The 13,712-nt window shown below is 42.5% G+C and overlaps 1 protein-coding gene across 6 annotated transcripts in view; it reads left to right on the plus strand.

The window, feature by feature from the left end:
* Positions 1–13,712, plus strand: part of LOC139277557 (tumor protein D54-like) — an 85,983-nt gene that overhangs the window by 15,410 nt on the left and 56,861 nt on the right. For 3 of the 6 annotated variants that reach the window (XM_070896159.1, XM_070896161.1, XM_070896158.1), the window contains one exon: positions 4,682–4,741. The exons of the other annotated variants lie outside the window; for them this stretch is intronic. In XM_070896159.1, coding sequence (XP_070752260.1) covers positions 4,682–4,741 — 60 coding nt within the window. The remainder of the gene's footprint in view (positions 1–4,681; positions 4,742–13,712) is intronic. 6 annotated transcript variants of the gene reach the window in all.

A 13,712-nucleotide genomic window follows, 5' to 3' on the forward strand; every position in this document is an offset into this window, starting at 1 on the left:
GATCTAAAAGTGAAGCCTCCCTTGTTGGACTTTTTACTTATTGGGTTAGAAAGGAGTCCTGAACACATTGTAGAAACTCCATTCCCTTATCCCCTTTACCTAACTCTTCTGTTCAATGAAGATCTGGGTAGTTGAAATCCCCCATGATTATTCTATATTTTTTACTCATTTCCTTAATTTGTCTGCATATTTCTTCCTATACCTCCCTTCCACTATTAGATGGTCTGTAGACTACACCTATTAGTGTGATTGATTCTTTATTATCTTTTATCTCTATCCATATGGATTCTATTTTTGTCTTGCTGATAGCTGTGCTACTTTTTTCTCCTGCCATTATGTTATCCCTAATAAATACAGCTACTCCAGCTCCCCTTTTTCCCCCTCCTATCCTTTCTAAAGATGTTATACCCTGCAATGTTTAATTCCCATTCTTGATTTTTCTGTAGTCATGTCTCAGTAATCCCTACTATGTCTGGTTCCTCACCGCGCATGATTGCCTCCAGTTCCTCTGTTTTTTATTATGGATACTGTGTGCATTGCTGTGTGGACAGATTAAATCATTTTTAATAGGATTTCCCCTCACTTTGTTAAACCAACTTTTTAAGAGTCTTGTTCTGTAGTATTATTTATTCCTTTGCCATCAATGTCCTCCCTTACTTAATTCTTTCCGATTCTCTCTCTCTCTCTCCCTGTTTTGTTTATATTTAGGCTGGTTACGTTTCTTGCTTCCGCCCCCCCCCCCCCCTCCCCCTACTAGTTTAAAGCCTTGGCTGCCTCCCTATTTACCCTTTGGAGGGATGTGACCGAGGCCCAGGAGAGGCGAGAGTTCGGTGCCGGGGCAGCACTGGCCAACCCACACTGCGATATGTGTGCGCACTTGGTCTGTGCAGCAGAGCAGGTCACCTTGGGTAATCCTTGCCACTGGACCAAGATCGAACTGTCAAGCCCGTGTGGTGGCTGGTGCGCAACGGCTACCACACGTTTTATTTTAAAAAATCCACGTACTGGCATCTTCCACCCTTTAGGATGCAGTTCAGGACCTGGAATTTTAGGTCCTTCATTGGAACACCTGTGAACTTATCCTTTTTTGGCATGGAAGCAAGTCATCCTCGTTTCGAGGGATTGCCTATGATGGTTTACCCTTTCCGCGAGGACACTGCTCCGATCCCTCAGGTGCTTTACTGCCATTGAAATAGTTTTCAAGTGCAGTCACTGTTTGTAATGGAAGAATTTGTATTCTAGAGCCTAAACAAGGAGAATTAAGGTGAGAAAGGCAAAATAAGAACAATACCTGAGTTGAGCTGTGATTTTAAAAACAGCTGGGTAACATTTAGCTATGTTTGGTGAGTAACTATAGTTCAGAGATAGAGATAAGAAAGCAGCAGTTATTACTAGACTAAACCAGGGATAACATGGGTGTAAAGGTTCAAAAATGACATCAAAGAAAGGATGTATAAAGTGAGCTGAGTTGATATGGCATGCAGGAATGCTGGTCAGAGGCCTGAGTAAGTCTGAGATACAATTCAGCTGTAAATGTGCAAATGATGCAGTTTGATGAATGGGATGCTTAGATATTTTTTTTACTTAACATTGAAGGAAAAAACAAATCCTTGTGTTCAAAGCTGTCATCGTCTTTTGTAAAATGTGATTTTCTTGCCAATCTGGAGACCCCCCACCGAAGTTTTTTTTCCCCCTTTGTTTCTTCTTTCTCCCCGCCCCAGCACACACACACTTTGCTGCTCATATGACAGTAATTCCAGGCAGTTTGCTGGAGTGACTTCAATGGAAATGGCAAGGGTCGGGGTGACTTCTCACTGGCCCAAGAAAATCCAGTTTGTCGGCCCATCGTGTCCACACCAGCCGACCAAGAGCTATCCAGCCTAATTCCACTTTCCAGCTTTTGGTACGTAGCCCTTCAGGTTACGGCACTTCCAAGCGTACAGCCAAGTACTTTTTAAAATGTGCTGAGGGTTTCTGCCGATACCACCCTTTCAGGCAGAGTGTTCCAGACCCCCACCTCCCTCTGGGTGAAGAAATTTCTCCTTAAATCCCCTCTAAACCTTCTACCAATTACTTTAAATCTGTGCCCCTGGTAGTTGATCCCTCTGCACAGGGAAATAGGTCCTTCATATCCACTCCATCTAGGCCCCTCATAATTTTATACACCTCAATAAGGTCTCCCCTCAGCCTTGTCTGTTCCAAAGAAAACAAACCCAGCCTATCCAATGTTTCCTCGCTTAAAATTATCCAATCCAGGCAACATCCTTGTAAATCTCCTCTGTATTCTCTCGAGTGTGATTACCTCTTTCCTGTAATGTGGTGACCAGAACTGCATGCAGTACTCTAGCTGTGGCCGAACGAGTGTTTTATTCTGCCGGATCCAACAGACCTGATGTTTTTCAACAAATACTTGTTGCATTGTGCAGGAAGCTTCTTGTGGAAAGCTTTAAAGTCTCTTTCTAGCCTCATATTCTAAATTTTAAACTGTGGTATCCCAAAATACATGGTGAACTCATTAAACATTGATTGTTGGAAGCCACCCATTTAAACAACAGTAACATAGCACCTGGGCAAAAAGTTTTCATTGAGTTTCTGGAGACTTTTTACCAAGAATTGTTGGCCAAAATGTATTTGATGTTAGGAATTTTTTTGATATATACGCTAAGTAGTTTAAGAATCCTATTAAAAATGTACATGTGTCTAATGTTTCTGTGGAAATATTGGGGGGGGAAATTGCAGTCGAAGGCTTCCTGCAGGCGAACGCCTCCAACCAAATTTTTTTTAAACGAAAATATCTGGAGGAACATAAGATTGTGCTCCGAGCCCAAGTTTCACAGTACAGCGTACAGGAACATGTCTTCCAGGATCGTATGTGTATCCTGGAATCACATGGGCCTGGACCACCACTCACCTATGAAGTATTCTTACTATCAATGAGAACACTCCTAAAATCAAATAAAATACACATTAAAAAAAAATAATAGAAATGGCATTAAATGTTTTGAGAATTTTTTGTTGAAATTTAAAAAAAAAAAATTTTGTAAGTATCAAACTTACCTTCACAGATGAGGTTTTTAAATATAAAAATAAGTAATAACACTTAATTATGTTTTAAAACTTGTGCTGGTAAAAGTAGGCTATACGCCTGCTTTTACCAGGTGTAACAGTTTGAAGGACGTTCGTTGGGCAAATAGCCCAAATCACTGCCTGCGAATGTCCTCCCTGCGCGGATGTGTGCTCTCTGTCAAAAGAAATTTTGACAGATCGCAAAAACCAGTTCTCGCTGCATGCGCATGACTTACCAAGAACCAGCATTTGTGAGGCCTCTTCGGGTGCATGCACCCGGAGAGGCTGCAATTTTTGGCCCATTACCTTTCAAATATTGTGAATCTTGTCTGGTACCGTTTAATACAAATTCTGAAGTAGAGGAATAGTAAAAGTGGGCCCAAGTTTCGGGCCGCGCCTAAAACGGCGCATCCCGGACCTGGACACCCGTTTTTCGCGCCACAAAGTGCGCTGAAAAAAAACTTGCCTCTTCTCCGGCTCCCTGCAGGTCCTTTGCAGCTCGGCTCGGCACAGCACGAGCCAGGTCCCTGTGCTGAAAACAGTGCCGGGACCTCTGCACATGCGCCGAATGGCCTCACTGGGGCTGCGTGGATAAGGCTCCTCCCACCCGACCGACCCCCGCTCAACACCCCCCCCCCCCCCCCCCCCACACCCATCCCAGACCTCCGCGACTCTTGCCTCCCCCCCCCGCCAAGACCCGACGCCACCTACCTGTAAATCCAGCCCGAAGTCTTGGGCCCGGCCGTTCAGCCTCCTTCTCTCTTTCTCCCTCCCTCCCTCCCTCCCTCCTCTCCCTCCCTTCCTTCCTTCCCCCCCCCCCCTCGCTGTCAGAAACACTGACAGAGAGTGAGAGACATACACACAGACAGAGAGATAGAGACACACTGGGGGGGCTGTCCCAGCATGCCGTTGGAGGATGCCCGGTGCTGCAGTTGGTTAGTAGAAAATGTGTTTTTTATTTGATGTTTTTTTTATTTTTTATTTTTTTTTGATTGATTTATTGATGTATTTATCATTTATTATTAATGATGGCTCTTTATTTGTAAAACTGAAGTGTTTAATGTTGGTAAACTTCCCTTTAAACACCACCCCCCCCCCCCCCCCCCCCCCCCCGCCAATTCCCTACGCCTGATTTTCTAAAGTGTAGACAAGGTTTTTTCGAACGTACAAAAATCTTCACTTACTCCATTCCAAGTTAGTTTGGAGTAAGTTTTCACTGACTAAACTTTGAAAATAGGCGCAAGTGGCCGGACACGCCGCCTTTTGGAAAAATAAAATTCTGTTCCAAAGTGAAACTGTTCTAACTGACGAGAACTGGAGCAAACTAAATGCCGAGAATTCAAATTTCTCAGATACTCCATTCTAAACCAGTTGCTCCAAAAAAACAGGAGCAACTTGGCCCGTGTGTGGATGCTTCAATTACCTTAAATAAAGAGGTGAACATTCATGATGAAATTAGTCAACTGGGACCTTGTCAAGTCCAAATATTTGAAACGTTAGTGCCAGTCGGCAACAGTACTGCCTTATTAGTTTATAATGTATCTGCAGTATTTCCTTTTTTCTGCTTTTGAAATCATTTTATGATCTACTGAATAAATTCTCTTTATCTTTATAGCTATAAAGGAGCATCTGAAAAAGTTGAAGATTTGAATAAGACAATCACTCATTCTGAAGTGTGAGTGATCTTTTAATGGTTAAAAATTTGGTGCAAGTGAGCTGGGATATAATCTTGGGTGCTTGTGTTCAGAGAACCTTGTTTATTAACCACATTGCAAAGTACTGCATTAAACTAACATACTTAAATCAGGTGCCTTGCTTGAACAAAAGCTTTACTTCCTTGGCCGCTCAGTGGGTAAATACATTGCCCAATGTGGGGTCGAGCCATACAAACCAGGAAGGTGAAGGTTTCAATTCTTGGACTCTGCTGAATTAACCAATCCCAGCTGGGACAGTTGTGGAGGTGTGGCAATTAGTCTCTGCATCCTTGCAGTGAAATTGGCCAGATGTTACTTGCTCCCAACTGGAAGTGTTGGTATGAGCATTAGATGACCCCACAGTTGAATAGCTTTCCTATGCTTACTGGCAAGACTTGCACATGAAGAATCGGGAAAGTAAAGGCAGGGCGTGGGCACAATATTGCAGATTGAATCAATGGGTCAGATCTTGTTGCAAAAAAATAAGGGCGTGTTAACGACGTACGCCGGTACAAATGCATAAATCAACTAGCCTGCAAGTTCGAGGGATTAAGAGATTCACTATGAGTTAAAAAAAATTCAAGAACTTGTTAGGCGATTCATACAAATGGCAAGTCCCCATTTTTAAGAAATTGATGGATTTGTGCGTTAATTGCTTACTAAACTTACCACAGAAAGCTAAGTCTGGTATATAAGAATTAGGAGCAGAAGTAGGCCATTCAATGAAATCATGGCTGATCTTCGACCTTAACTCCACTTTCCTGCACTATCCCCATATCACTTGATTCCCTTAATATCCAAAAATCTATTGATCTCTTGTCTTGAATATACTCAAAGACTGAGTCTCCACGTCCCTCTGCGGTAGAGAATTCCAAATATTCACCACCCACTGAGTAAAGACGTTTCTCCTCATCTCAGTCCAAAATGGCCAACCCCTTATTCTGAGACTGTGACCCCTTGTTCTAGAATTCTCAGAGGAAACCTCCTCCCTATCGAGCCCTGTAAGAATTTTGTATACTTCATTGAGATCACCTCTCATTCTTCTGAACTCTCGAGTAAATATAGACCTAGTCTACTCAATCTCTCCTCCCATAGGAAAATCCTCCCATCCCAGGAATCAGTCTGGTGAAACTTTGTTGCACTCCCTCTATGGCAAGTATAATCCTTCCTTGGGTAAGGAGACCAAAACTGCACACAGTGCTCCAGGTATGGTCTCACCAGGCCCTGATATAATTGCAGTAAGATGTCTTTACTTTTATACTCAAATCCTCTTCTAATAAAGGCCAACATACCATTTGCTTTACTAATTGCTTAATGTTCTTGCATGTTATCTTTCAGTGATTCGTGTACAAGGACACCCAAGTCCCTTTGAACACCAAGATTTCCCAATCTCTCTCTCCATTTTAAAAAAAAATACTCTGCTTTTCTATTTTTCCTACCAAAGTGGATAACTTCACATTTCTTCACATTATATTCCATTTACCATGTTCTTACCCACTCACCCTGTTTATATCCCCTTGAAGTCTCTTCGCATCCTTCTCACAACTTGCATTCCCACCTAGCTTTGTATCAGCAGCAAACCTGGATATATTACATTGGTCCCCTCATCCAAATCATTGATATAGATTGAGTAGCTGGGTCAAGCACCAATCCTTGCGGTACCTGAAACCTGAAAATGACACGTTTATTCCAACTCTTTTTTTTAATGTCCGTTAACCAATCCTCAATCTATGCTAGTAAATTTATTCCCAATCCCATGAGCCCTAATTTTGTTCAATAACCTCTTGTGTGGCATCTTATTGAATTCCTTCAGAAAATCCAAATCGACCATATCCACTGGTTCCCCCTTATCTATTCTGCTAGTTACAATCTCAAAAAAAACCCCACAGATTTGTCAAACATGATTTTCCTATCAGAAATCCATGTTGACTCTGCCCAATCCTATTATTTTTCAAGTTCACTGTTATCACATCCTTAATAGATTCTAGCATTTTCCCTACTACTGATAGGCGAACTGGTCTGTAGTCCCCCGTTTTCTCTCTCCCTCCTTTCTTAAATAGCCGGGTTAAATTAGCTATCTTCCAATCTGCGGGAATCATTCTAGAATCTATGGAATTTTGGAAGATGACAATCAATGCATCCGCTATCTCGATAGCCACTCTTTGAAAACCGTAGGATGTAGACCATCAGGTCCAGGGGATTTATGAGCTTTCAGTCCCATTAATTTCTCCAGTACTATTTTGTTACTAATACCAATTTCTTACAGTTCCTCATTCTCGCGAGACCCTTGGTACAATACTATTTCCGGGAAGTTTTTCATGTCTTCTTCCATGAAGACTGACGCACAATATTTGTTGAATTTCTCTGCCATTTCCTCCTTCCCCATTATAATTTCTCCTGTCTCAACCTGTAGGGGAGTAGGGGACCCACATTTACTCTTGCGAATCTTTTCCTTCTATTTTCTCTGTCAATTTCTTGGTCCTCCTTTGCTGAATTCTAAAATGCTCCCAATCCTCAGGCTAACTGTTCTTTTTGGCAACATTATAAGCCTTTTTCTTTGATCAAATACTATCTTTAACTTCTCTTGTTTGCCACGGTAATTAATAACCTTTTTCACAACATGATAATTAATACAATGCCAATCAACCTTTCTGGCCCAGAATGAGAAGTGTTCAATATCATTCCTGCATGTAATCAATTGTTGTTGGAGATTTAAAATGTTAAATTATTACTTTTCCTTTGTGTCTCTTTCTTTCTCTCAAACCAATCTTTCTTTCCCTCTCTTTATTACTTTTGCTTTTTTAACTCTAATTCACCCTCTTTCTCCGCCATTCCTTCTTGACCCTTAAATCTCATTGGTTAAGGAGATACACTGTTAGTCCCACAATTAACTAAGGTCCCAGATGACCAATAGTCCTTGCCACAGTTATCAGCTTGCACTTCGAGCAAACTATGATGCAAAATTATTTTGAATAGAAGGGTGCAGGAAAAAGTCTTAACCAATGGCATAACCACGAGATGCCCCACTCCAGCAAGATCCTCTTCAGAAGAGGAAGGCGAAAAGGAATGAGGGGGATGAACATCAAAAAATGTTAATTGCTTGTGATTGATAAATGTTGTTTAGTGAAATTAGAGGCTAAGATGCGACTTGGCTTAATCAGTTTGTAAATCCTGAAACCAGACCTGTGACTTGATATCTTCTGGGCAAAACCAAAAATAACTGCAGTCCATCTGACAATTGAGTGATTTTGTGGGCTGAATCTCTGCTTTAATAAAAGTGGTGCAAATTGAGCTTCAAGATGTACTGTGTTCAAAGAAAAAAATAATTTGTTTTAGTAGCATCTTCTCGCTTCTCTCAAGCCATCTCAATGTTTTTTCATCAGAATGAATTGCTTTTGAAGTGTTGCTATGTAGGTTGACCTATCTTTTAAGCACTGCAAACTGAACTACAGACACGCTCACCATTTAAGGCTTCATCTTTCATACACAAGTTGGGGTGAAATTAAAGCTTATAGAAGGTCATGCCTTTAAATATTTACCCCTTTTTCCTTCATTGGCTATATAATTAGTCAAAGATTGGCTGTGTTGACAATAATTGCATCTCCCTCTGGATCATGGTGTAAACATGACTTAAGTTTGCTCAGTGTACCAATACTGAAAATAATGACTGATTCTTTTTTGAAATTTTATGTAATTGCAAAGTGTTGAGAACATTCATGACCATACCACCACTCATTACGTCTTCTGTCAACTTAACTTACTTTTGCTTCTGTCAGAAGGTTGCGGGTTCAAGCCCCACTCTAGGACTTGAGCACATAGTCGAGGTTGACACTCAACTGCATTGAGAAAGTGTTATTGTTAGAGGGACTACCCTACCCTTAAAGTGAGATGTAAATCGAGGCCCTATTTCCGTGGGTGCTTTCGGTGGATGTTCAGGATCCTTCGGCATTGTTTTGAAAAAGATCAGGGAGTTCTTATGGTGTTCTCATCATCATTCTTCCCTCAACCATCGCAAACAAGGACAGCTTTACAGGTGATTCAGCCATCTGCTGTTGGGGACCTTGCTGTGTGTAAAAAGGCTATCACATTTACCCACATAAAGCAACTGTGCAATTTAATTCACTTTATGTGAGACACTTTGGGAAAATTCTGAGACACACGTAAGATACTTTTGATTGGTTTCAATCTGTGGACTGGATGGCCAGTTGTCAACTTCTGTTACAAATAAGTTTCTCTGAAGTACAACATTCATACACTCATAAGGTATGTTTGTATCTACAGTTTTAGAATGGACACCCATGACTGGGAGCATTGCGAAACTTGGTTTGGTGGGCGAATTAGATTACGCTGGGTTAGTTTACCGAATCGTAAATGTAGAAGTGGGGTGGTTGCAGTCTGATTCGGGTAGGGACATGCTGTTTCTTGTTGATATTCCAGTCCAAAATATTAGTTTTTATACTGTACAAGCTCCTGGTATTTTAAGATACCTGATCTTTGTGGCTCTTTATATTTAATGTCGTAGTGAAGTTGCTTCAGTGTGATGCGCTCGTGTGCTTGCACATGCCATTGGAGCTGGTCTCCACTCCGATCGGATGCGATTACCATGCTGGATTTCTATCCAGTATTTGGAGACTTGTCTTCATCGCCAGGGCTGTCTAGAGTGGAGCTTAAACCCATAACCTTCTGACTCGGGTGGGAATGCTATCAGTGAGCTCACTCTGTAATGAGTGGTGCACATAAATTGATCTCCTGAGACTTGCACTCTAGAAGGGCTAGATATAAAATCTATTAAGTCCAGGATGAGAGCAATATCATAAAATAATTGCATCTGCTGTACTGTGCTCAATGAGTGTGCCTACGTGCTGATGTCATGGCACTTAGTCATATTATTATGTCAGGCCACAGAGGTATCTAATCTAATTTGGTGCATTTAAGAGCTTGACTTACGCTGTAGAAATGGCTTTCTCTGCTGTTGCTAGGCTTTTAGAATCATTGGGTTTATTTTCACTGGTGCTGCTAGCCAAGTGGGAGTTGCATGCCAGGGTCCAGTGGCGCCTATGTAATATAAACGGGTTTCTTCTGACAGCACCTGGCTGTTGCCACACCAAATCGTCAAAATCAGTCCTTTATTTATGGCAAATTTAAATGCAAATAGTTAAGGCAATTTTCCAAAAACTAGGCCAGATTAGAGAAGCAAACGAATGGATCATTGTTAAAAGTTAAATTTAAGATTACTCCTGTTCCTTATTGTGACACATGCAACTGATAAAGCCTCTTTAGGTGAACAAAATTAAAAGGGGCCTGGCAATCTTTTGATAGTATAAGTAGTACAAACTAGAAACATTATTGGTTTTTCCACTGTTTCCAGTTGAATACTTCTTAGTTATTGGAATTTGTGGACTCCCACAACTAATTGGAGAAGTTATAGTGGAATGTGTAACAAGCTGTTTGATGTAAGGGTGAATTTCTCTGTTTGTAGGGTAATCTGCCGACTTGTCAGAATTTCCTCCAACTGATATCCTGGAAGACCAATGCTGTTTTCAGCCCATCTTCTTCCTCCACCCCCTTTCCCCCCCCTCCCCCCCCCCTTCCCCAAGATGCATTGGAACATTTTCTATGTTAAGTGTTACATAAATAGTTTTTTTTTTTAATTGTTGTAGACTGTACTCTTCCATCCCAACATGCAAAAATTAGTCTGTTAGTTGCACAGTCTTGCATTAAGACAGATCGGGCTCAAGTTTGCCCCTCTGGTTAAAACTTTGTACACGAAAAATGGTGCCGAAAATTTACCTCGGTATTCTCCCCGTTCCTTGGAACATCGTAGGCCTTGGCGTGGCACAGCACAAGCAGTAGGGGGCGGAGCTAGGGCCATGTTGGATAAACAGAGCTGGCAGGGAAGCGGAGCCAAGTCCAGGCGCTGAAAACAGTGCCGGGACCTCTGCACGTGCGCGCTAGAGTGTGCGCGCACGTACAGTAGCTCCTCTCCCCCAGAATCTCTGTGTGATCCGCAGGCTGTGTGGGAGGGGCCCGAAGTACGCTGCCCCTAGCCCTGGTCGAATGGGCTCCCTCATCGGCGGCCAATGTGTATAGACTCTGTGCAACAGTATCCAGCTGCTAATGTTTTTCTGCAGCAAAACTTTGCTGAAGGTAGGACTTCTATTAATTTGTATTTATTTATTGATTGATTTCTGTGGTCCTAAATTCTTGTTTGATTCTTTATGCTAGGTGCAGGTCCTCAGCTTCTTTATTATTATTATTGAATGCTTGTTTTTGTGCTTTGTTAAATGCTTGGTGCTTTAAATGTACTTGTGCTTCTTTAATGTTGCGAAGGTGTTTAGTGCTTTGCAAGGTCCTCTCTCCTTTCCCCCCCCCCCCCCCCCCTCCCTCCACCCCTCCACCTATCTCTGGCTACCTGCGCTGATTTCTTAACTCACCAAGGTTTTTCTGTGCGGCCACATACACTGGCCTAAGTTAGTTTGGAGTAACCTTTAGCTGTCTAAGCTTGCTTAAATGGCCAAAACAGGCGTAAGTGGCTGGTAATGCCCCCTTTTGGTTTAAAAAAAAAACTAAATTTAAAAAATACCTAACTGCTCACTTGTACTGGAGCAAATTAAATGGGCAGAATTGCGATTTTTAAGATACTCAAAAAATAATGTAGTTGCTTGACAAAAAACGGAGTAACTCCTGGGTAAAGTTAAGCATATTCTGCATATTTCAAGTAGATCGACAGGTTGGGATAGTGTCTACACCTGTTTCTGCACCATATTCACTAGGAATACAAGTTCATGGCACCGTGGCTGGCTCTGCTGCACAGGAGGGCAGAAAAGAGTGGGAGAGCTATAGTGATGGGGGATTCAATTGTAAGGGGAATAGATAGGTGTTTCTGCGGCAGCAACCGAGACTCCGGATGGTATGTTGCCTCCCTGGTGCAAGGGTCAAGGATGTCTGAGCGGGTGCAGGACATTCTAAAAAAGGATGGAGAACAGCCAGTTGTCGTGGTGCACATTGGTACCAATGACATAGGTTAAAAAAAAAAGGGATGAGTTCCTACGAAAGAAATAGAAACATAGAAAATAGGTGCAGGAGTAGGCCATTCGGCCCTTCTAGCCTGCACCGCCATTCAATGAGTTCATGGCTGAACATTCAACTTCAGTACCCCATTCCTGCTTTCTCGCCATACCCCTTGATCCCCCTAGTAGTAAGGACCTCATCTAACTCCTTTTTGAATATATTTAGTGAATTGGCCTCAACAACTTTCTGTGGTAGAGAATTCCACAGGTTCACCACTCTCTGGGTGAAGAAGTTCCTCCGCATCTCGGTCCTAAATGGCTTACCCCTTATCCTTAGACTGTGACCTCTGGTTCTGGACTTCCCCAACATTGGGAACATTCTTCCTGCATCTAACCTGTCTAACCCCGTCAGAATTTTAAATGTTTCTATGAGGTCCCCTCTCATTCTTCTGAACTCCAGTGAATACAAGCCCAGTTGATCCAGTCTTTCTTGATAGGTCAGTCCCGCCATCCCGGGAATGAGTCTGGTGAACCTTCGCTGCACTCCCTCAATAGCAAGAATGTCCTTCCTCAGGTTAGGAGACCAAAACTGTACACAATACTCCAGGTGTGGCCTCACCAATGCCCTGTACAACTGTAGCAACACCTCCCTGCCCCTGTACTCAAATCCCCTTGCTATGAAGGCCAACATGCCATTTGCTTTCTTAACCGCCTGCTGCACCTGCATGCCAACCTTCAATGACTGATGTACCATGACACCCAGGTCTCTTTGCACCTCCCCTTTTCCTAATCTGTCACCATTCAGATAATAGTCTGTCTCTCTGTTTTTACCACCAAAGTGGATAACCTCACATTTATCCACATTATACTTCATCTGCCATGCATTTGCCCACTCACCTAACCTATCCAAGTCGCTCTGCAGCCTCACAGCATCCTCCTCGCAGCTCACACTGCCACCCAATTTAGTGTCATCCGCAAATTTGGAGATGAATTTGAGGAGCTAGGAGCTAAATTAAAAAGTATGACCTCAAAAGTAGTAATCTCGGGATTGCTACCAGTGCCACGTGCTAGTCAGAGTAGGAATCGCAGGATAGCGCAGATGAATACATGGCTTGAGCAGTGGTGCAGCAGGGAGGGATTCAAATTCCTGGGGCATTGGAACCAGTTCTGGGGGAAGTGGGACCAGTACAAAGCGGACGGTCTGCACCTGGGCAGGACCGGAACCAATGTCCTAGGGGGAGTATTTGCTAGTGCTGTTGGGGAGGAGTTAAACTAATATGGCAGGGGGATGGGAATCAATGCAGGGAGACAGAGGGAAACAAAAAGGAGACAAAAGCAAAAGACAAAGGAGATGAGGAAAAGTGGAGGGCAGAGAAACCCAAAACAAAAACAAAAGGGGCCACTGTATAGCAAAATTCTAAAAGGAAAAAGGGTGTTTAAAAAAAACAAGCCTGAAGGCTTTGTGTCTTAATGCAAGGAGTATCCGTAATAAGGTGGATGAATTAACTGTGCAAATAGATGTTAACAAATATGATGTGATTGGGATTACAGAGACGTGGTTCCAGGATGATCAGGGCTGGGAACTCAACATCCAGGGGTATTCAACATTCAGCAAGAATAGAATAAAAGGAAAAGGAGGTGGGGTAGCATTGCTGGTTAAAGAGGAGATTAATGCAATAGTTAGGAAAGACATTAGCTTGGATGATGTGGAATCTATATGGGTAGAACTGCAGAACACCAAAGGGCAAAAAACGTTAGTGGGAGTTGTGTGCAGACCTCCAAACAGTAGTAGTGATGTTGGGGAGGGCATCAAACAGGAAATTAGGGGTGCATGCAGTAAGGGTGCAGCAGTTATAATGGGTGACTTTAACATGCACATAGATTGGGCTAACCAAACTGGAAGCAATACGGTGGAGGAGGATTTCCTGGAGTGCATAAGGGA

This window comes from Pristiophorus japonicus, chromosome 12, assembly GCF_044704955.1.
Source record: "Pristiophorus japonicus isolate sPriJap1 chromosome 12, sPriJap1.hap1, whole genome shotgun sequence".
Taxonomy (NCBI): Eukaryota; Metazoa; Chordata; class Chondrichthyes; family Pristiophoridae; genus Pristiophorus; species Pristiophorus japonicus.